This window comes from Podarcis erhardii, assembly GCF_964252035.2.
Source record: "Podarcis erhardii genome assembly, chromosome: 2".
Classification (NCBI taxonomy): domain Eukaryota; kingdom Metazoa; phylum Chordata; class Lepidosauria; order Squamata; family Lacertidae; genus Podarcis; species Podarcis erhardii.
The window spans coordinates 38248022-38272634 of NC_138498.1; the positions used below are offsets into that span (position 1 = coordinate 38248022).

Sequence of the window (24613 nt, forward strand, 5' to 3'; positions counted from 1 at the left end):
TACTAAGAAACCAATCTCAAGGAGACCAAAAAAAAGGGGGGGGGGAGTGTCAGTAGCAGACAAGTAAGTAGACTCTGGGGCATGAGATTTATTTGCTCTGCTCCTCTTGGAGACAGGGAGGTGGTGCAGTCCAAAAGGAGGATACGTACGAGTGACCGGTGGCAGGGATGAAGTATATACAGCAGTGGACTCTGGTATCTGGTATCCGCTTCTTCCGGTTAATATTAAGCTCTTCCTGGAGGTACTTCTCATATTGATCATTGATGAACTTCATAATGGGTTGCCAACTGTGCAAGGGGAAAATGCCATGTATGAAATAAAAGAAACTATGCCTGTGCACAATTATTCAGACTACACACACATATAATCTTTGCATGCTGCTAAATGCACTTACATGGAAACAAATACTAATGAAATCATGTGAGGACTGAAATGGGGAAGGGGTTAGTGTAGGACTGGAAGGGACCTGACCCAAATCCATATACTTTTAATGGAATCTTCTACATGCTTTGGGTGAAATCCATGATCACCCTGGAGCAGGAGTTATAGGTAGTGTGTTCCAGGTTCCCCATGACTTGGAGAGCTCTTGAGCCCATTTGCTGAATATCAGAGCTCAGAAGAAAATACATAAGAACTGGAAGGCGGTTGAAGCATCTCCTACCACATAACAGCCTATGTCTCTTTGTCAAGGAAGAAATCCATGGAATGATCAGTGTTGGCATTTGGAGACTTGTAAGAAGAAAAAAGCAAATCTAAAACCTGATCAGAAAGAGACTTTGACAGAAACAAGAACCATTCAGCATCTCAAGAGAAGCTATCTTTTCCACTGTAAAATAATAGTTTCAAAATCCACAAACTTTTCCCAATCCTGGGAAAAGATACACAACCACATAGTTACTATTTTATTTTCATTCCCTTCTCTGAATATTCCTAATATTCAACTAACCCTGTGCACTAGCAGAGATCCATGCAAAGGCTCCTACTAGTGCAATAGGGCTTTCTTCCCTCCTCCTCCTGTGCCCTCCCCAGAACAAGGTGCAAGGGGAGGGGAGGGGATTATTCTGTCCAGCAAGCAGAAAAGCTTGCACTGACAGGATGATCAGAAGATGTTGGATTCCTCCCATCATATTTGCCTTTTTCACCCCTGCAGCCAAGGCTTTGGCCAAACATGTATAACTTTGACTCCTTGTTTTAATGTTCCTTACTTTGTACTTACTAATATTGAATGTCATCTGTTACTACTTTGCACACAATTAAGAAGTCTGGAATTCTTAGCGGTCTCCTTTGGATCTGCTATCCCAAATAACATGAGATCACTGGCAAACATGCCAACTTCCATCATCGTACAGCAGGTTTCCTAGTGAGGCACATTCCCTCCCTAGCCTTTTCTCACAGATTGCCTTCAGTGGATCAGCAGGCAGTTAGACAGCCTATCTTTGGTTCAGATGCAGCACAGCTGCTCCCTGGGTTTGCATGCACAATTTCCTTGTCGCTTCCTATGCATGGCAGTGCATTCTGCATTAGGGCCTTTGTTCTGCAGCAGCACATAAACAACACTGTGTGTTCCTAGGGAGGCATCTCTCCCTGTGATCTTCTGCTCCCTTTCCTCTGCTCTGTTTGCTTACAGAATTGTGGTTTAGGAATGAGATCTGAAGCTGATTTGCATTAGCTGCATTTGGGAAGGTTCAGCCATTTCAACTTTTGAAGGTTGACATCATTTGACACTCCACATCACTTACAAAGTAGTTAAAAATATGATTATGCGTTCTTTCAACTATACTTCCCCTACCCATATAAGCCACAGAGCACAGATATGGCCCTTGTTTAGTGATGCATCAAGGCATCACAGGAATAATTCTATCACAGCTGTCCCTTGAGAAACTTAATTAGGAAGATGATCCTCAGGAGTAGGCACTTGCAAAGTTCCAAGCCTGTACAGGTTTGTCTTAGCATATTTGCTAGTTATGAGAACCCTCTAGAGAATCCTGGCAGAATTTCTCCCCCTCCAGCTTCTGCCTCCGTAAAATGGTGAAAAGCTGAGTAATCTAACTCTCTTCCCAATGGGAAGAACATCTCCTTTGGAAGCGGCCAGTAAAGATAAAATCTTTTCTCTCTAGCATCAAGATGGCACCAGTATTTTTACCAAGATTGAATTATTCCTTCCATATACTTCATAGTCCAGAAGCACAACCAGCCCAATAGGATAACTTTTTAGCACCAGTCAACTAAAACCCAAGGCAGACCTTGTTAAAGTGATGCTGCTCAGAGTCCACACAAACATGCACACACACCCCACTACCTTAACTGCCAGCTTAATGCAGTCTACTGAAAAGCCTCCCACCCACCCCTTATCCTCCCTTCCAGCCTCTCCATGAGCAGTGGACTGGAGAGTTTCTTGTTTGATGGCTACTCACCAATTCTCATTGTTGATGTGGTCTCCAAATCCAGGGGTGTCAATGACAGTGAGTTTCATACGAACACCCTTTTCTTCAATATCTGAAACAGAATGCAAAGAAGGTAGGCAAGAAAATATCACCCTAGGATGAATGCAGTTGGTGGGTGGGGATCCCTTCAGATACACATCAGCATCAGAGCTGAAAAGGGTCACAGAACTTACAGGTGTTTCAGAAATTTTATACCCTAGTGAGCCAACTGAAGAGTCCCCTTGGCCCTGTTTCTTCTTCAACATCCCCATCTCCCCCAAAAGCAACCCCATGATCTCTTGGAAAGGCTCACCATGTGTGATTGACTTGATTTCAATCGTCTTGGGAATGCGCTCTTCAGGACTTGGCTGCACAGATTTGCGACTGATTTTGGATTTGAAGAGGGTGTTGATTAGAGTAGATTTTCCCAGGCCACTCTGACCTGAAAGGCAACAGGAGGCACAAATATCAGAAAACCCTTCTGTTTCACTATTTATATCACCCCCACAGTACAAATTCAAACTGTGTTCATTGAGACACACACACACACAGAGAGAGAGAGAGAGAGAGAGAGAGAATGAGAAGGATGCCTCAGCTATTGGCTGCAGCAAATATAATCATGTTGATTTTGCCCTCTTTGGCTGAGAAAGATCAGCTGCTCCCACAATAAAAGGCTTTTGGGAATTTGTTATGTTTGATGCTGTGTACGAAACAAACCATCTGAATTTCAACTGGATCTGCAAATTAGCTTTCTAAACAACTCCCTTCTTTTAATTTTCCCTAGCATGCACAAAAGAAGCTCAAATTTATGAAGAAACAAAAATTGAGTCACCTTTCATTCAGCCAATAGAAATCAAAATAAAGAATGTTCATAACATGTTTGATGTCCGCCCTTGACTTTTGCTGCAAATTTGGTTTCTTTCTTTTAATTGCTGTTGTTTACAAATCTAAAATTTGGCCCAGGCCCATTTTCTGTCAAGCTCAGAATAAGTTTTGTAGAGGTTCTTATGAACCACTTCAAGTTTGCCTTTCTCCCAGTAGCAGGTTTCCCGCCAGCTAAGTGAAAGAGGTCTGCTTCGAGTAGATTTCCCTTCAATTGTTGCTTTCCAACTGATACCCAGCATTCCCTGGTTCCTGGTGTCCAACCTTGGCTCCACACACACACACACACCACACCAAGAAAAAGCATGCTGACAGCTCCATCTTGTTTTTCAGTGACTCCATGTGGCTCAATTTCTGTCAGAATGTGGACACTGAGTTCACTCTGATATGTATGGAAGGAGGGGAAAGTGAACACATCTCAGTTCTAACAGCAATTAGCTTTCTTCTCAGTGAAGAAGAAGAAAAAACCTGCCTCCATCCTCAAGGTTTCAAAATGACCTCTGATCTAGCCACACATTGTTTTCCTTTCTTTAGTCAAAACCGTTTGCATTATAAATGCAACTGCTACAAAGGAGAGAATGTGGCTATATTTCTGAAAACTATCCATGGATCCCAAGAACCCAGTATTAAACTAAAACACTTATAGGTGGTACTGGAAATGAATATACTGTAGCTATCTCCCACAGTCCCAAATTCAAGTCAAATTTCTAATAGGGAGAAGGGGAAAGAAAGAAAGAAAGAAAGAGAAAGAAAGAAAGAAAAGGCAATGGAGGAAACACTTGAGTAAGTCTTACATAGATAAGGTCTGTTGCAAAGGATTCTCACAGTGGTTAGTCTACATGGGGAGTCTACATAGGGAGAACCCATAGTCACAAGGGATCACTGCAGCTACTTTTAAATATCAAAATGGGAGGCCCCTGCAGAGGCATTTTAAAACAGTTTACCTAATGCCTACCTAACCCTTCCAGACTTCACTTCATACTCATGGTCTAAAAGCAAGAAATAAATCAGAATGTGCTGCCATAGCTTATTTCCTAAAGCAGATTTCCCCAACCTGGTGCCCTCCAGATATTTTATACTACCGTCACTATGGGACAAACACAGTCAAAAATATCTGATGGCCATAGACTACCTAATTGTTTGGTTCCTCTTTCAGTAAGCCTTTTAAATTGATTTTTTTAAAAAATTTAAAAAATCCCAGTTGGTACCTCTATTAGATTTCATATATGTAGTGTTGTTTCAGATGATTTTTATATATGTGGTGGTTTTGACTGTTTTTAAATGTACTATTGTTCTAAATATGTTTTTTATTGTATTGAAAGTCACTTTGGGGTACCACATGGGAAGCGATTTATAAGTGACATGAAAAATAAATAAATAAGTAGAAGGGTCATCAACAGAGCAATGGATTAGCAAATGCTGATCTCCTGTGCTGCTCTGGTTGGCTTGGAAATGTGAGCTGGTGAATAAAAAGAAAAATGCTGGTGAGAAGCAAATGGACTAGCACTAGGGATGAGTAACCCACCCACCCTACAGAAAAACAAATGCAAGCACCATATGGAATGAGTATATGGAACTAATGGTATGAACCAAAGTACTGCCATTACTGTACCAATTGGCCTTTCGCGTCCTGTTTCATAGCACTAGATTTAGAGGGGTGCTTTAAAAAAAAACCCAATCATGATATACAACAGAGGAAGTCATCATGGTGGGCTCTAAAGCTTATTGAATGACAGCTCCCATCATTCCTGACTATCTGATGTTAATTGGAGTCCAACAATATGTGACGAACACCACATTGGCTACCCTTCTGCTATAGAAAAAAACATGGGGAGGGGGCACACACACCCCAATTATAAACATCTGGTTAAGTTTCCAGGCAACCACGTAAATGGAAGATATTTAAAGCTGACCAGACAGAGTTTTATTTAACTGTTAAAGGGGGGAAACAATCCAGAATTGCTGGATTGGTTTCATCTAGGAGCAGACAGGAAGTTGGAAGAGATGCAAGGCAAAAGGGATTACTGAACAATAGAGGCATTTACTGACAGTGCAATCCTATGCATGCCTATTCAGAAGTCAAGTCGTTTAAATCAGTGGGACCTATTTCGAGGTCATACTCAAGAGACCACCATGCTTATGATCTCTACAGCCAAGACCTCAGAATGTGGGATTCTCCTCTGTTAAATTGCTAATTGCAGATAACATACAAGGCGAGGCATATCAGTTCACATGGGAGGCATACACTTAATGCAGAAGGAACAAAGACATTATGAACCTGAATTCATTGTATTAGGGACTATGAATGGGCTTTCTGTTTCAAAGAAAAGAGATGAAAAGACTAGGAAACAAAGGTTGTCCAACCTTAGAGCTGCATTAATCATTTTTCTTTTCCTCAGCAGCAACTCCCTTCATAGTATCTATTACGATAAATTCAGCTTCATAATGTCTTTGTTCTTTTCATGTTAAGGGTATATGCCCACCGTGTGAACTGATAGCTGCAAACATTCATCCTAAAGAGCCAGTGAAACTCTAATTCTTTCAGAGAGATTTCTCTAAGGATAAGCCACAGCACAAGATTGACTGTGTGGAGTAGCCAGTTTTCATATTTCTACCCAACTCGAGAGTGAATTACAAGACAGGCAGCTTGCAAACCAAGGGAAGAGAAATCCCAGATAACTTGAGTTGTCTGGGATTGGTATACATCTACTCCAGACATATTTGCCACAGAGCAGATGCACGCAAATTTACAAGGCTGAAAATAAATAAATAACATCCCCAGGGAAATGCTGCAGTTTTAATTCAGCAGGCAATTTTGTTGATTCTGCAAAATATCCACATATGCAGAAATACACACACTGGAGTGAATCCAACTCAGTCTTCCAGGGGTACAGTCAAGCTGCTGTGTGAACAGGAATGGTTATTTTATGGGTCTCGGAAGAAACAAGGGAAGCAGATTTATTCCTGGCTGTGTCTGCATCAAACCACAAATAAAGACAGAAGAATCCCAAACTGAACGCTTCACTTCCTAAACGTTTCGAGTTGGCTCAGCCAAACCTGCACACCAAGCCATTGCACAGTTCTCTTTAAAAATTCAAATATTTGTTTCCATTCAATTCATTCAATGAGGACTTTGGGACAGAAACCTGTGCTTTTAATTCAAAATAAAATCTAACTACCTCAGTTTGTTTGCAGCTACCATCTTTAGCCCATAGCCAGGGCTAAATATGGGTTAAAATAACATAAATACAAACTGTAATAAAATCCCCCAAAGAATGCACACCTATTATTTAAAAAATCCTAGCAAGAAGGCACATAGAAGCAAGTATTGACTTGGTAAATGGGCTGAGTTTGGTCAGGGAGCTGAGAAGAGCAGGAAACCTTAGCAACGTTCAAAACTTTATTTAGGTTTGGAAATTAGCACTTTGCTTTTGTTGCGTAAAATTTGCCTTTAGGCAACCAGTTGATTAAAGTTTGTGTGCATTCACTTATCCTACAAAGCTGGGGGTAACACCAAAGGTGCTACATGCTGTTGAAGATCCACCACTAAATTCTGGAGGTTTCCTGCTGATATGTCTCTCTTCTCCATCTTACAGCAGGAGGAACATCTCCACAACAAGAGCCAGGTAGAGGTGACATGAAAGACCCCTTTCCTATGACCCTGGAGAACTGCTGCAAGTCAAGAGTAGACAATACTGGGCTAGATGGACAAATAACCAGACAAATCAAAACAGCATGGCTTGTTCCACTGCAGCTGGAACTCCCAACAGGAAGTCAAGCCATGTGCAAAGGCAGACCTGCACAGAATGGCTCGATGCATCTCTGTGCATTTTTCTGGACTTCTCATGTACACAACACATGTGTACACACAATAAGTTCAGCATGTCTAATAGATTAAATGTCAGAACTAGCTTTTATACAGAGAAAATCTCCCTGAGGCTTCACTGCAGCCATACATTAGGACTCATGTTACATTGTCCTTTTGCACACCTGGAGTTGGACTACAAGCCATCTTATTCAGGCTACATGCTTCATCTTTGACTCACCACAGCTTGCCATAACTAAAGGCAATTGAGTTCCTTCCTATCCCTTGAAATAGCAGTGACATAGAAGGCTAGAATATGAAGCAGACTGATTGGCAGTTAGTCTTAATTATGTGATTCCCCCCTCCCTTTCTGAACCTGTGACCTATGCACCACTTTTGCTTAATGCCATAAACTCGGCAATGCTATAAATCCAGCCCATTCTTTCATTCAGAATTCCAGAATAATTCTTTCATATACTGTAGAAGCCAGTCCAGCTGACAGGCAGTCAGCCCAGACTCAAAAGTAATGCCAGCTCCCCCTGGTGTCATTCTAATTACAGCACTTGAATAATGTGTCATTTTTTTGTTCCTTCCGGCCAATTAATTAGAAGTTGGCACTTCACAAGAAGAGTTCCGGGATTGTGAAAAATGAAAGCGTTCTTCTCTGCGCTGTCCTGCAGAACTGACAGCCTCTTCATTCCCAAGTGAAGCCTCTTGTGGACAGAGCACAAGAGGAGTGACATCATCACAGAGGAAGATCTGACAAAGCAAGAAATATTAGAACTGTGTCCAGTGAAGTTCATAAAGGCAACGAGCCCCACCTTTTTTCCAGAGTTATGAGCAGTGAGTGGCTGTCAGGTGGAAGGAAAACACATCCCTTTTTCCAAAGCATGAGAGAATACAGTAGGCATTTCCTCCAACCTGGGATTCATAGATCAACTGAGAGATAGTGTATGCAAAAATGTTGTGTCTAGATGTTCAGAATGGTCAGGGATAAGCTGGTGACTTCCCTAGTAACACTCATACCTCCCACTTTGTGACTACACAGACCTCTCTCTCTCTCTCTCTCTCTCTCTCATACACACACAACACTGAGCAGGAACCAAGAATGCACTAATTTGTGTTTTAAGTAAGCCACACAGATTTGCAGCATAGCCTTCTGTTGCAAGTCTTCCATGCCACCTCTTCCCAAACCATCAGAGAATCCAATTGTAAACAAAGAACCTGCAGTGAGGTCACATTTAGTCCTGAAAATGGAAATAAGCCCCTGTAGGGCTACTTATCTCTTGCAAAACTTTAGCAAGCAACACCACCCTCATCATCACCAACCAGCTGAAAGGGCTGGGGCACTAGAAGAAATCAGAGTACTTTCTGGAGAGGAGAATAGGGGAGGTAGAGAAGGCTGATGGTCCCAACCAATTCATCAATGTATCAGCAGGCAATAGGGCAATTTTTCCAGTGGGTGTCTTTTTTCCAGGGGTATGATTTAGCAGTCCCAAACAATCAATGACAAATGCAATACAGCTATTCTGGCTGCAGCAACAGAGTCAAACTATTAAAAGGTACAAGTTCTTGCTCTTTTGACATTCCAGTCAGGACAAAGAGCTTATTAGAGGAAACACACGGTCACCTTGACATTCAGCCCACAACACATGGGGAATTAGTTCCGTAATGCATTTAACAAATCTGATAACTTTAAAATTCCCAATTCTTACTAAGCCCTCTGTTGCAAGGATACACAGAGAAAATAATTCTCTTAAGAAGCCATACAAGAAACAGGTTCTACCCCAATGGCACTGCTGCAGCATATGCAAGAACACCAGAAGAATCCTGCTAGACCAAAGACCCATCTAGCCCAGAACCCTGTTCTCACAGTAGCCAGCACCAGGAGCTTATGAGAAGACCACAAGCAGGACATGAGCACAACAGCTCTCTACCCTCTTGTGATTCCCAGCAAAGGGTATTGCATCCAACAGTGGAGGTAGGACAGAGCCACTAACCTGTTCTGCATCTGTAAGAACTCAATTGTTTACCATGGCAGCACCTACACATTGGAACTCGCTGCCAATGGATAACAAGCAGGCGTCTTCACTCTATTCTTTTCAGTGCCTGCTAAAAATGTTCTTGCTTAGACAGCCTACCCAGATGCTTACAGATACTGATATGAATTTATATCTGTTTTAGTATATTAACTTCTTGCACGTTTTAATGTATTGTAAATTTCCCCTGATTTTATATGTTTTTGTAAACCTCTTTGAGGATTTTTTTTTCAATCAAGTGGTATATAATTTTTATGAAATAAATGAACAAATAAATAAATAGCCTTATCCTCCATTAATTTGTCTAATCCTATTTTAAGGCCATCCAAGCTGCTAGTCATCACCACCTCTCTTGAGGGAGCCAGTTCCATAGTCTGACTAAAGTGAACCACATGGGAAGAAGACTCACCGACTACCATGATGTTGAACTCAAACCCTTGTTTCATGGCTTTCCTCCGCATCTGTTCCAAGATGGCGTCTATCCCAACATAGGCAAAATCAGCAGCTGGTTTCTCTGTCCGCGTTGGTGGGGCTTGCTTGATGCCAGCATCTCGAGTGGCTTCCATCATGCCGCTTGGGTAGCTGGGAATGGCCTCTGAAGGGAAAATGTAATGAATATTAATATATTATTTCTTTCTTTTTAACCAAACAGTACAGATAAATAAAACATTGGGTCATTTCTTAGTAGCTGCAAGGAACAGAAACCAGGAAATTTGTTACTGCATTTTAGACAAGATGGATGTTTAATAACAACAACCATGTCATTGTTGACTTTTTCACACCTAAAGATAGCTTGGGAGTTATACTGACATGAGACAGGCACACCTCTGATGCCTCCAGAGTAACCTGCACACAGATCTGGATTCACCTGAGTATTGGAAGAGACTAGTCCACAAAAGACTTGGTTTCCAATGGAACCAAGGGAAGCCTAGGTCTCCCCAAGGGGAGAAAGAAATGTGGCCCTTTAGAACAGTTGCTCTGAATACAGATATATTGCTGAATGCAGATATATACAGATATTCAGTTGCTCTGAATACAGAGACAGATGAAAGCAGAGTCTAAATGAAACTCTGAATTGTGTGAATATGGAACCTGAGGTCTTCTCAAAATCTGTGAACTTTCCAAATTCCACATGTTGGCCTGAAAGTCCATCATTCAGGATGCAGTAATCACACATATGCATTATTATAAATACATATATGCAGTATACATCCACATTAAAAAAAGAAACTGCAAGAACTGCTATAAAATGTTTTTATGCACAAGTCTCCTCTTCAAAGACCAAGTCTCCTCTTCAAAGACACCCACAACATGGTTTTAAAACTCCCTTCTCATGCCTCCTTTCCTTTCCTGGTTTTTATTCCCTGTCCTGCCTTGCAGCTTACAATGCATTCTGCTTTACTTATTGGAACAGCTAGGTAAGTTTGTTATTGGAACAGCTAGGTAAGTTTTTAACTCCTGTAGGAACCGTGCATGTGGCATGCCTTGCTCAGACAATCTGTCCCTAGATAGTGGTCGGGGTCATTTTAGGGTGTGAGATGGTGCAAGGTGCTGGGTGAGAAGCCACAATCTTTAGATCCTCCACATGCCCTGTAATTCTAAAACTCATTTCAAACTCATGCAGTGGGCTGCTGGCAAAATTCCTGGGTCAAAAAATTATAGAGTGAGGACGCCAAGACGCCTTTCAATGACTCCTGAAATAGCGGCATTTTTAGGATGGAAGAGCCAAGCATTTATTTTATTTTATCTTATTTTATTTTTTGCTATTCTTACACACAACTAGGAAAGAATCATTCCACATGGAAAGTATTTTGCCATTAGTAGGAATGGTTTGTTATCCAACAGTTGAACCTCAGCCACTAAGCAAAACAAAGCGCATTTCCAGCATTCCCACATTTCAACCCACATAGAAAAAGGAGGGACAAGAGAGAGACCTGCAGCCCTAAGGCTCCCTAACACCAAAGCACTTTTACAGATCCCTTCAAGATACCTGGGACATCCTCCAGCATGCCAGAACAAGAGCCCTAAAAGTGAAGGAGGTAGAATAGATTGGGTCCATTTAATACTGTGTTTTGCCAGTACTCTAGATCAGTGTTTCCCAACCTTGGGCCTCCAGCTGTTTTTGAACTACAATTCCCATCATCCCTGACCACTGGTCTTGCTAGCTAGGGATGATGGGAGTTGTAGGCCAAAAACATCTGGAGGCCCAAGGTTGGGAAACACTGCTCTAGATCTTCCATATTTGCAGGGCAAGGGCAGGTATAAGTCATCCACACCATGCCACACAAGCAAAATGGGCTGTAACAGGTCATTTCTGATGCTTCCAAAAGTTATCCTTCAAGATTAACCAGGACTTGGACCAGAAACCTCACAACCTGCATCTTGGTACCCTTTTAAGGCTATAGTATTGCAAAAACATGGAACCCCGTCCTCTTTAAGCACTTGGCCACAAATTCTTATTTGCTTACTTAATTCATAACCCAAATTTTCCTCCTCAAATGGAGGCAATTAGAGCAGGCAACAAAGGTATACAAAACCAAAAGCAGTAATTCAATTATTAAAAGCAAAATAGATGTTGCAAACAACATACCAAGACTAAAGAGAGCATTAAAGCAAACTAAGGGGCGGCAGAACTAATAACATTATAGTCTTGTAAAATCAGATCTGAAACCTTGTTATTGTTATTATTTATTAAATTTGTATTATCAACCTTCATCTGAAGATAACGGGACAGTTCACAACTTGTTGGAAAAGAAGTGCCTTCAAATGCAGGTGAAAGGATCATAGACCTGAGGTAGAACATCTGCTCTGCATCCCAAAATTCCCAGGCTCAATCCCCATCTTGAGCCCATTTGCTTCCCTGCCTTCTCTGGAGCCTAGCTAGCAAACAGTGCATCCTTTGGAGAGCCCCCTGCTGAACAGTGCTTCAGCCACAGGCAAACAGTATGCTGGCCCCTCATCCTGCTGGACTCAAACTTGGCTCTGCTTTGGCTGCCCCCCCACCCAGCATTCAAAAAACAAAATGGAGAGAAATAAAGATTTAAGACTTCCCTTCCCAACAATGTGTGTTATAAAAAAAATATTGTATATGTTAAAAACTATTTACAAACATTGCTATACATTTAAAAACAATTGCAGAGTTGCAATGTATCTTAAGTTTAAGGAATGTTTGCAAGAGACCAGTGGTAATGGGTGCGACTATTGCTCTCCCCAGCCCAGTCTCTTCCCTCACCCCACCGCTGACTTCTTTCTTTAGCTAGGCCGTTTTGTCATGATCTCATCTTCCATGCCTTTCCCCCATTTTTTGATGGAACTTTGGAAGACTTGGCCACTCTGAATATTTAGGATTATATAGCACCATCCATTATAGCAAGGGGTGATATCTGTGTGCCAAAAATGTGCATATGTTTGAGAATAAAAGTCTGCACAGAAGCAGTGACTGATTGCATAGAAAAACAGCCAGAATTTCCTGTTATGACAAAGAAGTGTGTCGTCAAACTTGCTCCTGCTAAGGATGCCAACGCTCTTAAAGAATGTTCCACATTCCTCCTATCAGGATCACAGGCTAGGAACACATTCCCAAACAGACACCATACTTCACGCATATGGTAGGCCTCTAATAGGAGTGCAATGATTTGCTCACATCTTTAATCATTTTTTGAAAATGTTGGTAGTAAGCCAGGGATAAGGAGCCTGTAGCCTTCTCAACTGCCATCATTCCTCACAATTGGTCATGCTAGAAATTGTACTTCAGCAAAGGCAAAGAGACAGAAGCAGTGAAGATTTCAATATTCCCGAACCCAAAGAGAATGATCAGGGAACAGAGATTATCTCAAAACCAGCTGTTCTGTTCTGGCAGAAGAGCCTCTTTACTTAGGGGAGAGAAGGCGCACAAGGTTCCAAGAAGGACCTCTCAAGGGACAAGGGCTATTGCTCTCCTTGAGGCTTGATGGTTCCCTAGGTCTGGCTTAAGACTGACAGTATTCTTTGGGACAACCCTAAAATCTGAATGCACTTATGCCATTTGAGGATTTTGCCATGTGTACTTAAGTAAGGCTACAGTCTTTCAAGGCACAGCTAGGGAACATGAGGTCCTACAGATGTTGTTGGACTGATCCTATCAGTCCAGCCAGCATGGCTAATGGCCAGTGAGCAACATCTGGAGGGTCACAGGCTCCTCATTCCTGTTCCAGGGTCTTGTGAGGATCTAGAATTACAGCTACAGTGGTACCTCGGGTTACATATGCTTCAGGTTACAGATGCTTTAGGTTACAGACTCCGCTAACCCAGAAATAGTACCTCTGGTTCAGGATGAGAACAGAAATCATGTTCCGGCGGTGCAGCAGCGGGAGGCCCCATTAGCTAAAGTGGTGCTTCAGGTTAAGAACAGTTTCAGGTTAAGAACGGACCTCTGGAACGAATTAAGTTCTTAACCCGAGGTACCACTGTACTGCTTAGAGAAAGAAGTGTAGCTAGCAAGAGATAAACCCAGCAGTTCAGTTTTAGCACACACAGCAACGGAGAAATAAAATATCACTTGGTCACAAGCCTTAAGAAACAGCAATACTCTGTACCTACTCACCTACCTAACTTTCCAGCCTTTGCTTTTCTGAAAATGCAGACCTCTTCTATTTACACATCTATCTACTATTGGAAGAGACACTACTATCCTGCTCTCCCTGACCCAGTTTGGCGGGACGTTCTGAAACCTTGTAAACTGGAATAAGCAGCAGCTAGATAAACACCTACTGGGTGTCTTGAGGTGGAATAAGGTAAGGTAAGGTAAGGTAAGGTCAGTATAGCCCTAAAAAATACATTTACTGAGAAGCCACCCTCATTGATCTTACTCTCTAGTAAATATGTTTAGATTTGCAGCCTATGTGTTACATATGCAGGGACAAATCTTAGAGAAACAAATTGAAACTTTGTCCCAATCTGAAAATCAGCCAAAGAGGCCTGGTGTATTAGACATTTGCCATGTGGTATATATTAGCTTTGAATCACACAGTATATCCTAGAGTTACTAAGCCTCTGACAGGCTGGGGAGAGGGCAAATCACAGATGTGCGTGAAATTGAAGACTGTGTCCCTTACAGAAATGGGTGCTCTCTTATCTATGCTTCAACAAGGGGAAGTGGGGTTTGTACTCACAACATATTTGACACTTAACCACTGCTTGTTAAAACCCAGCTGCAAAGAAAGGAAGGATAAAGATTTCTGCAGAAGTAGTTCCAGAAAATCAGTGCAGACCTTAAATATGCTGTATTACTTACACACACACACACACACACACACCCAAAAACATGGCACCGGTTCAAACTCAGCAAGATTCTCCAGTATCCTCATGGGAAACTATCTGTGCAGGTATCTTTCCACAGTGGTTGTAAACATGTGAGCTAAATGCAGAAATTTAAAACAGATTTCAAGACTGATTTCAAACAACTCTCTACCCCAGACACCCAAGAAGCAGAAGGAACTTCCACCTATGTTTATGTCTGGTTGCTATAACATGGGACATCGTGAGGATTTTCATGGGGAAAAGAACTCTTTTGACTAAAAGTGAGCCTTTATGCCATAAAACACAGTTTGTTTCAAAATTAAACACATTTTAAATGTAAAATGTGATGTCAGCAAAATAATTTTTCTTTTTTTCATTTTTGAATAGGAGGAATAGAAGGTCTATAATAATTTTTCTCTAGCCACCGATATCTCTACTGTGGAATAGAAGGGAGGAAATGCTTTGACTTGGGCAAAGGGGAAGAAACAGCACAGTTCACCTTGAGGTTTTTTATTCATCACTGCCTTCTTTTTTTTAAAAAAAGTGCACACAGAGACACCCGTACTCAGGCGTCCTCTTTACTTGGAACTTTTATGACAGACATAAATGGATGCATATATCTCCTAGGTCAAAAATGTTGGGAGTGAGTTGCAACATATGAACAATGCCGCCTGCTCAACCAGAGTTCAGATTGCTGGGGGTGGGGACCCAAACAACTCTAAGCACCCTTAAAGGTAAAGGGACCCCTGACTATTAGGTCCAGTCGTGACCAACTCTGGGGTTGCGGCGCTCATCTCGCCTTATTGGCCGAGGGAGCCGGCGTACAGCTTCCGGGTCATGTGGCCAGCATGACTAAGCCGCTTCTGGTGAACCAGAGCAGCACACGGAAACGCCGTTTACCTTCCCGCTGGAGCGGTACCTATTTATCTACTTGCACTTTGAGGTGCTTTTGAACTGCTAGGTTGGCAGGAGCAGGGACTGAGCAACGTGAGCTCACCCCATCGCAGGGATCCATCCCGCTCACTGTCCTGGCTTCTTTGCTCTTTGGGGCTCGGGGGGGAAATAATTTTTTCCCCTTTATTCTCCCCCCCCAAAAAATAAGTGCGTCCTATGGGCCGGTGCATCCTATAGGGCGAAAAATACGGTATATAGGCCTAGGACTCAATGAGGTGGCAAGTGTACTGCATGTTCAAGGCTGCAGGAAGAGGCACATGCAACACATACACAGTGGGGAGCAAATGATTATAGGCTAGCTTTCTCCTTAACAAGCTAGTTTGCGATGTGCAGGGATTTTTGTTGGACACAAGACTCTGTTGTGCAGCAGCCTCTGCATTTGGAAGTGGTTTGCCTTGTTCAGAAAAAAGGATTAAAGTGAAGAGTATGCTAGCAGAGAACCTATTTCCCACTCCCCACTTCTCTCCATCACACATATACAACCCTCTTGAAGGAGAGAGACATCAGCAGGAGAATAGCGATTCCAACTGGCCAGCATAACACATTTCTGGGGGAGGGGAAAGAATCGCAAGAAAAAGCAAACGACTGCACATCCTGCCTATAGAATTTCAAGGCTGCTCTGGATTCAGTTACCACACTGAAGGGGAGGTTTTAATTAAATTAGTTTGGTCTGCTTTGCCTGCATTTACCAACTTGTGGTGAAGGAAATGGCTGTTTGAAACATCTCTGGCTTAAGAAAAATGAGAAAAAAGCATAGAGGGAGCTTTTCAAGTTGCTCATCAATCGCCGCACACCTCCCTCAAAGGGAAATACAGCCCCCCAGCTGGGTATGCAGTTGCCAGCAACAAATGTGTGTATTAAAAGAGTGTGGCCGGAAGCTCTTTATCATACAGCTAGTTTTCTCTGAAAGCTCTGCAAAAAGCAAAAGGGAGTTTTAACCCCCTTTTGCTGTTCTAAATTAAATGTGGAGTTTTTTCCCATGACAGAAACCCAGAACGGCTTAGTATGGATTGACGAGCAATAGCTTTCTTCAAATGAGAAATCCCTGTGGGAGTTCTTGCCCCTAGTTCCCCCCCCCTAAGAAACATGTGAAACCTCCTCAGCCTCTTCCTTCTTTACAATACAGCTGCTGGGGAAGGGGAGGGGTGAGAGTGAGGGAAATGGGGGTGGAAGGCAGGCACTTTGCAGCAGTAGTGTGGGAAGGGCTGGTGCATAGGGAGGGCAGGAGGAGAGACAGAGAGGAATCTCTCCCTACTGATGAGTCATCTGGGCATTGAAGCTTACAGTCAAAAGATTGCTGAACCCTGAGTCTCCTGGGAATGCTGAGGAGCTCCAGGCAATGACGCCAGCTAGAGTGCAGGCAGCAAAGATCCCAGGATGAATCCATTCAAACACAAGTCCAAGCACATCTTCATGCCTACCATGTGGTGGTGGACTTCTCCTCTAGCTTGATTACCACCACCACATCCGGAAGCAGCCACCTCCGGAATAGCTTTTCCAGGTGGTGAATGGGATTGTTGGATCTGCTGCTTGGCCTGGAAGAGATGACTGCTGCATCAGAGGCCTACTGTGAACAACTTGCTAGGCGCTTTGACTTTGTAAACAACTTTGAGGTTTTCTACAACCACGCGGTGTGTAAATTTTATGAAATAAATAAATAATCCTTGAATTCACATGGAATTGGACAGGACAGGACAAAGCTTAAGAAGGTGTTCAGAGGCCAATTCATTTTACTCATGAGAAGCATGAATGGAATCACAGGCATGAAGAGCCTTTTGTCACCCAGCAGCAGCCAGTGAGCAACTTTGAATTCATTGGTGCTTTGGTACGGGACCATTTGTTGAAATGCCATTTGAATGGGAAAGGAGTTTCACAAAGCTACTTCTGGGCAAAGTGAAAAGCAGAAGGCAAATCTCTGAATTCAATCTGTGCCAGGGCAATTAAAGGGGGTGGAGGAAGCTGTACATCATCAAGTCTTCCTACAAGCAAGCAAGGATGCTCAAACCTTGGAAAAGCAGCACAGACAAGTCTGCCTGCCTTTATTGTGAACTCTCTCAAGCTTTCTATGCCAGATGCTTACTTATTTCTGCCTGTACCAGCAGAAGTGCTGATCCACTGGCTTGCCAGTCCTTAGCCAGCACAGAGGCTCATTCCCCACCCCCCTCCTCACCAAGAACACAGATAGCCATTCATTCAATGCTAAACAATACAGAGCATCTAAGCAAGCCTTCACCATTGGGGGGGGGGGCGTCAGGGAGAGAGGAGAGAAACAAAGACTCTTCTTATGGAATTGGAGCAATTAGTTCCACAGACAAGGGCAGGACAAAAGGGATGGAGCGTAAGTATTTGCCAGTTGGACCTCATATGTGACCCGATGGGTTTTGCGTACAGCATACTATGAAGGATTAGCACCGTATGCTGGGAAGAACTGCAGCCTGCATTGCTTTCTAGCCATTGTTTACTGACCCAGATTAACACACAACATGCTGCCCGTTATCCCATCTTCTTTTGGTGATCCCTAATGTATCCTTGCTTCCCCAATGTCTTCAGTCTTCAGCCTGTTGACTTTTTTTCTTATTTGTAACCTGCCACCTCATGCCACGGCACCTCAAGGTGCTTAAGCCTGCCAAACAGCTTTCTGTTTGCTTCAGCTTGCTCCCTGAAGCTGGTTCTGACAATGGGCCATGCGTTAACTCTGCTGCTTATGTCAGAACATCAGCAAGGGCTCAGGCACACATGCTTGAACTCTCTACAACTTTGAGCAGCTTCTCTGGTCAGAAACTCCCCTTCCCCCAAGACCAGTTTGAAGGTGGAGCAAGAGGAAGAGCGCACCAAGCCCCACCCGAAGGAGCGACTTAGATAGAAGATAAATAGAATCAGAGAATTCGAAGGGACCACAAGGACCATCTAGCCTAGCTCAACCCCCTGCAATGCAGGAATCTCACCCAACATGGGGCTGAAACCCACACCCCTGAGATTAAGAGTCTCATGCTCTACTGACTGAGCTGTCTTCTGGTGACACCACTGTGTGTTGGCAACTGGAGTGCTGGTGGTGGAAGACGGCTGGCTTCCAAGTGATAGTAGTTCTACTTCCACAATTTTCTGTATTTGTTTTAGCTTTATGTGGGCATTTTCTATAGATCACTAAGCCCTGCAAAGGCCTAGGAAGGGAAATAACATCTGTTTACAAGTTACTGCAAGAACAATCCTTTACATAGTTACCTGGGAGTAGGTTCCATGAACCTCAATGGGACTTAATTCTAGGCAGAGGGTTCTGCTAAGAGCAACTTGCCCAAAACCATACCAGCAAGTCATTCTTGACAAAACTGAATTTGCTACTTTATTACACACATACACACTACGTTTTTATTGATGGTTGATGCATTTTGTTTTGTGTTTGTTGTATATTGTCCTGGGCTCCTTCTGAAACAGGATGCTTAGTAAAAGTCCTAAACAAAATGAGCAAACAAACAGACTGATTCACATTTGAGCAAAGGACTGCAAGTTGCAAGATCAGCAGACTTTTCAGCAAATCATCCTGGCTTCTACTGTTGCAATGGCAAGGCTAAAAAAGATACCTGAGGTAACTAACCACAGAACAGACCATTGCTAGTCAACATACTGCCATCCAAATGTTGTTGAATTACAACTTCCATCAACCTTGACCATCGGTTATGCTGGCTGAGGCCGATGAATGTTAAAGTCAACATCTGGAACAGACCATTTAGTCACTATTTGCGCACAATGTCAATACATTGCAAGACAGTCCAGAATTTAGTAAAGCGTACACCATGAAACTCTTGCACATTTTCAGTCTCCTAAAACAGACAGAAGCTTTGCTTCCAATAATGTAAACTCCACAAGAAGTGTATAGACAAGGTCCATATGTTCTTCTCACAGTTTGCTTTCAGGGAATCACACACCAGAAATAAATTGCTACTGAAATATTAGTAAATATCTCCAATTACATTTCATACCCAATGTGAGCTCAAATATTCAAGCATATTACTGCTTGCCGTGGAATGGAACAAATCTCACCTTCAAATCCTTCCCACAGCAACAGCTAACAGTAGTATCAGCTAGTTTAAAAGACACTGCAGCGGTCCACTTCTTTCAAGAAGAATTGCCTGGATCCCTCCTTATTTAAACAATTCAATTACCAGCCTTGAATGCTTCTTAACAGCTGGAAAATAAGTTAAAAGTCCCTCATCACAAAAAGCCCCTTTTTACAAATTCAAGGATACATAAGTCTCCACCACCATCAGTCAAGATATGAATACAAGTATACCATCTTAAGCAGGGGTCAGCAAACGTTTTCAGCAGGGGGCCAGTACACTGTCCCTCAGACCTTGTGGGGGACCAGACTATATTTTTTTTGGGGGGGGGGTGAACAAATTCCTACACCCCACAAATAAACCCAGAGATTCATTTTAAATAAAAGCACACATTCTACTCATGTAAAAACAAGCTGATTCCCGGACCGTCCGCAGGCTGGATTTAGAAGGCGATTGGGCCAGATCTGGCCCCCAGGCCTTAGTTTGCCTACCCGTGGTCTTTAGTCTTCCATGCCAATTCTCACACACACTCAAAGCATCCTCACAAGACAATAAAGAAACCGTTGAGATCTGCAGAGTTATTTTGTTACAGAGACTGGTTTTCTTTGCAACTTTGAAGCTGAAGATGCCCTGCTGGTGCAAAGAAGATCGGCACACAGTAAGATGTTTCATAGGCCTACTTGCAACAGTTTTGTCTCAGGAGAGTGGAAGATTATGAGTGAACACCAAAAATTTATGGGTAGCAGCTCCCAAACAGCTGGCCCTGTGTCAACTCTAAAGAAGGCAATGCATACCAGTGCATTAGCTGGGCATGAGACACCGTTTTTGACAATGTACATCTTTTTCAGCAGCAAAAGCCATCTTTGGTATCTGAATTAGAAGACCAGCATTGATACACATAATAGTTTTATGTGATTAAGAAACAGTGGGCATCGTTTTTATGAGTCTGGCAGTTGCCAAACTAGTCAGTAGTCAACTTATTCAACAACGAAACCAGCACCCTCATATGTAACAAGCTTGAAAGATGGATGCAGAATCATAAGTGTTGAAGAACATATTTTGGGTTTCTTGCTTGCTTGAACATTTGTCATTACACTTCCCTGAGGGCTATAAACTTTAGAAAGAGAATTACAGTGGTGCCCTGCAAGACGAATGCCTCGCTAAACGAAAAACCCGCAAGACGAAAGGGTTTTCCGATTTTTAGCGGCTTCGCAAGACGAATTTCCCTATGGGCTTGCTTCGCAAGACGAAAGCCCATAGGGAAATCTCCGGGGACAGCGGGGAAGTGCAGCGCGCCTTCTCCTCTGTTCCTGGACCTGTCCTGAAGGCTTGCGGTGGGAGGTCCGGGAACAGAGGAGAAGGCGCGCAGCACTTCTCCTCTGTTCCCGGGGCTTGCGGTGGGAGGAGGGTTTTTCCTCCCCACCACCAACATTCAGAACAGCATTCTGAATGTTGGCGGTGGGGAGGAAAGCCCTCCTCCCACCGCAAGCCTTCAGGACAGGTCCGGGAACAGAGGGGAAGGCGGCAGCGCTTCTCCTCTGTTCCCGGACCTGTCTTGAAGACTTGCGGTTGGAGGAAGGTTTTCCTCCCCACCGCCAACTTTCAGAAGGCTGTTCTGAAGGCTGGCAGTGGGAAGAAAAGCCCTTCTCCCCCGCCAGCCTTCAGAAGAGTTCCCCGCAGGGCTCTCCAAGCTGCGGATAGCAGCCTGCTGCCCCTATCCGCAGCTTGGAGAGCCCTGCGGGGAAGTCCTGCAGGGCTCCCCAAGCTGCAAATGTCTGCCCCGCGTGAGGGGCGCTCTGCTTCAGAGCGCCCCCCACGCCGGGCAGCAGGCTGCTATCCGCAGCCTAGGCAGCCCTGCAGGAACTCTTCTGAAGGCTGGCGGCGGGAGAAGGGCTTTTCTTCCCACTGCCAGCCTTCAGAAGGCTGTTCTGAAGGCTGGCGGTGGGGAGAAAAGTCATTCTCCCCCCGCCAGCCCTCAGAAGAGGTCCGGGGACAGACTGTCCCCGGACCTGGTCTGAAGGCGGTCTCCCTAGGAACGCATTAATTGATTTTCAACGCATTCCTATGGGAAACCGTGCTTCGCAAGACGAAAAACTCGCAAGAAGAAAAAACTTGCGGAACGAATTAATTTCGTCTTGCGAGGCACCACTGTATTAGAAATCTAATATGAATTGTTATGCTGTCCAAGTACCATGCAACCCAAGGCTGAAGACTTTAGCTTAACATATCTAAGAGAAACATCATTCACATAGTGATGGGGCTTACATCTGAAAAAGCATGCTTAGAATTGGACTCTATACTATTCAGTGGACATGTAAAATTGAACAATCTCAGGAGATCACGCCATGCCTGACTCCTTTTTCCTAGTAGGGACTCTCAAATGATGTAATATGGACCTTGGTAGTTGATAGAGGAGAGCCAGTCTCCATAACTTCCTCTCCTGCCCTCTCTTGATCTAGGAAAATCTCAGAGAATAGTGAACCTTCCCTGATATTTTATGAATTGAACAGCTAATTGATTTTCTAGTTCTATTCCTCCACAAATCTTAGGATGTTTGTTGCAGTAGCTAAACAGAGACCACCGTCATACAGCTGAGAGAGACTTGGGGGCCCAGCTGACTAGAGCACTTTTTGTTTACCATATTCTTCTAGAGGGAAAGGGGGGGTTCATTGCTCTCTCCAGGGCACATTGTCAAAAATGAGTACCATACTTTAAATGCAGGAAGAACTTCACTTTCTTCATCTTGCAAAGGATCTCAAAACACATATAACTTGGTATCCCCATTTTTTATGGATGGGAAACAAACACCTTATTCCTTATCCAATTGATGTTAAACCAGATTGTTTATATCTGAAGCCTTATACACACTTACTTGGAAGTCTCACTGGACTCAATAGGAGGAATTCAGTGGAGTGCTAAGGAGATTGTCCCATCAGCACATACATTTCACCTTGCCAGATGGAACAATCTCTCCTCTCCTGTCCTCCTTCCAGCTGCTGTTTTGGGTTTCTCACAACGCCTTCCACAAGCCAACTTGGGGGGCAGGGGGAGGACAGGGATAGAAAGCCCCATTGTGCCAGCAGAAGCCCTTGTGCTGGCTTCTGCTAGTGGGACCCATTAGCTGAATCCAGCCCAATGGGGTTTACTTCTGAAGAAGCTTGCACAGGGGTCAAGCTCCAAAGCTGATCAATGTCACACATTATTGGTCAAGATGAGATTAGGACTCAAGGTTCAAGCTATTAAATTGAGTTATACAGGGTGAGTCCTTTAAAAGAGGCCCCGTGGATACAGAGTACACAAGTTCCACGGGGCCTCTTTTAAAAGACTCACCCTATACCAGCTTCGCATGGGCTTCTTCAGTTCATTTCACCACCGTTGAGAGCTGCAGGTTGTCCAACTCCTTCTGCACTCACATGAGTTGGCTTTTCCTCTCCATAATGAATTGCTACTAGCGGCCTTATTTCCCATATTCAGGGCTCAGCTTTCTGTTGATTAAAAATGTAACACAGCTCAGCTGGATGCCTGCCTTTCCTTCACTGTGCTGCCAAGAGCTGTAGTGATGCACCATTCTGAAGGTAGGGTTGTCATTTGTTGAGCGAGAGAGAGAGAGAGACCCACAATCAACAGTGGAAGAAATCCCTGCCACTGTGCTGCAATCCAGCTTCAGTCTGGCCTGCTGGCAGTGCAGTAACATGCACATTGCAAATGGATTACAACTCCACTTTTTATGACTTAATAAAGCTTTGCCCACTATCAATGGGCATTAGGTCCTTAATCTCCTTAATCTTGGTGAAAATCCTCCACTTGTTGCCAAACATGGGCTTGCCCAGCAGCAGCTGGTCTCACTTCTGCAGAATGCAAACTCTTTCCAGGTTCACATTTAGTTGAAGCCAGGGTACTGGAGCCAGGTTCAGATAGCCAGCTGAATGGATGGATTTTGCTTGCTCACACTTGACCATTGCCATCAAACAGCCCATCTTGCTTTATTTGGGGAAACAAATAGGCAGAGCATATCTCTGGTGAACTGGTGCCAAAGCCCACATGCTCCATCATCACTAGTGGTAATTGGTTGTAATAATGTCTAGAATGCCATCTAATTGTGCATCTGCCGGTAGAATCCATGTCCTTCTCAGCAGGCAGCCCACAAGCCACACCACATCTGGGAAGCGTTGAGAGGGGAAGAGTTAAAACCTCTCTCCCTGTGAGCTGCATCTGCATGAAGATCACTCCCCCTCCAGCAATTAGGCATGGGATTATGCCACAATCATGCATGTGGACTTCAAGTTCCTCACCCCTGATCTAGGTCACTAGGTGATAATGTAAAACACAAAATACATAATAAAAACAAAAACAAGAATAACCCAGTAATTCCCCCCTCCCCAACATATTTTAAAAGGGAATTGAATGTCAATCAGCCAAAGGCCTGGTTAAATAAGAACGTTTTTGCCTGGCACCTAAAGGTGCATAATGAAGGTGCCAGGTGAGCCTTCCTGGGGAGAGCATTCTACAGATGGGAAGCCACTGCAGAAAAGGTCTGCTCTTGTGTTGCCACCCTCCATACCTGTTGTGGAGGAGGCACGTGAAGAAGGGCCTCAGAAGATGATCTCAAGGTCCTGGCATGTTCATATGTAGAGGCAGTCCTTGACGTTTTGTGGTCCTGAGATGTTTAAGGCTTAATAAGTCAAAACCAGCACTTTGAATTGGGCTTGGAAACTAATTGATAGCCAGTGGAGTTGGATCAGGATTGGTGTAATATGCTCAGTATTAAGTACTGCTATTGAAATGAAAGCATCACATATAGGGAGGGGGCAAGGAATCCATCACCACACACACACACACACACACACACACAGTCTAATTCCGCAACAATTAAACAACACTGAGGATCGATATCTGCTATGCTGTTTTCACCATTTCCCATTGCACTGTTGTGCCTCCAGGAAAAATGGATGAAGCTGGAGAAAGAGCTGTCAAATGCTACCTTTTCTTTTGGGGATGAAGAAAAAGCAACACATTCCTAAGGAATGAGCCAGAGCCAGCTGGCTGACCCTTTGCTATGAAGGAAGGAGAATATGTCCCACAGATCCACACCTCCAGCCTGATTCATGCACAACAGCTAAAATGGGCTGTATCAATAGCTTCATAAGCCACTCCACAACACAACTGCTGCTATATTGG

General features: G+C 43.6%; 1 protein-coding gene across 3 annotated transcripts in view; it reads right to left on the minus strand.

The window, feature by feature from the left end:
• Positions 1-67: 67 nt before the first annotated feature.
• The window catches only part of SEPTIN9 (septin 9), a 194293-nt gene continuing 169747 nt past the window's right edge, over positions 68-24613 (minus strand). For all 3 annotated transcript variants that reach the window (XM_081850852.1, XM_081850854.1, XM_081850853.1), the window contains 4 exons: positions 9559-9744; positions 2737-2865; positions 2415-2496; positions 68-287 (listed from right to left, as the gene is read on the minus strand). In XM_081850852.1, coding sequence (XP_081706978.1) covers positions 89-287; positions 2415-2496; positions 2737-2865; positions 9559-9744 — 596 coding nt within the window. In that variant the 3' untranslated portion in view covers positions 68-88. The remainder of the gene's footprint in view (positions 288-2414; positions 2497-2736; positions 2866-9558; positions 9745-24613) is intronic.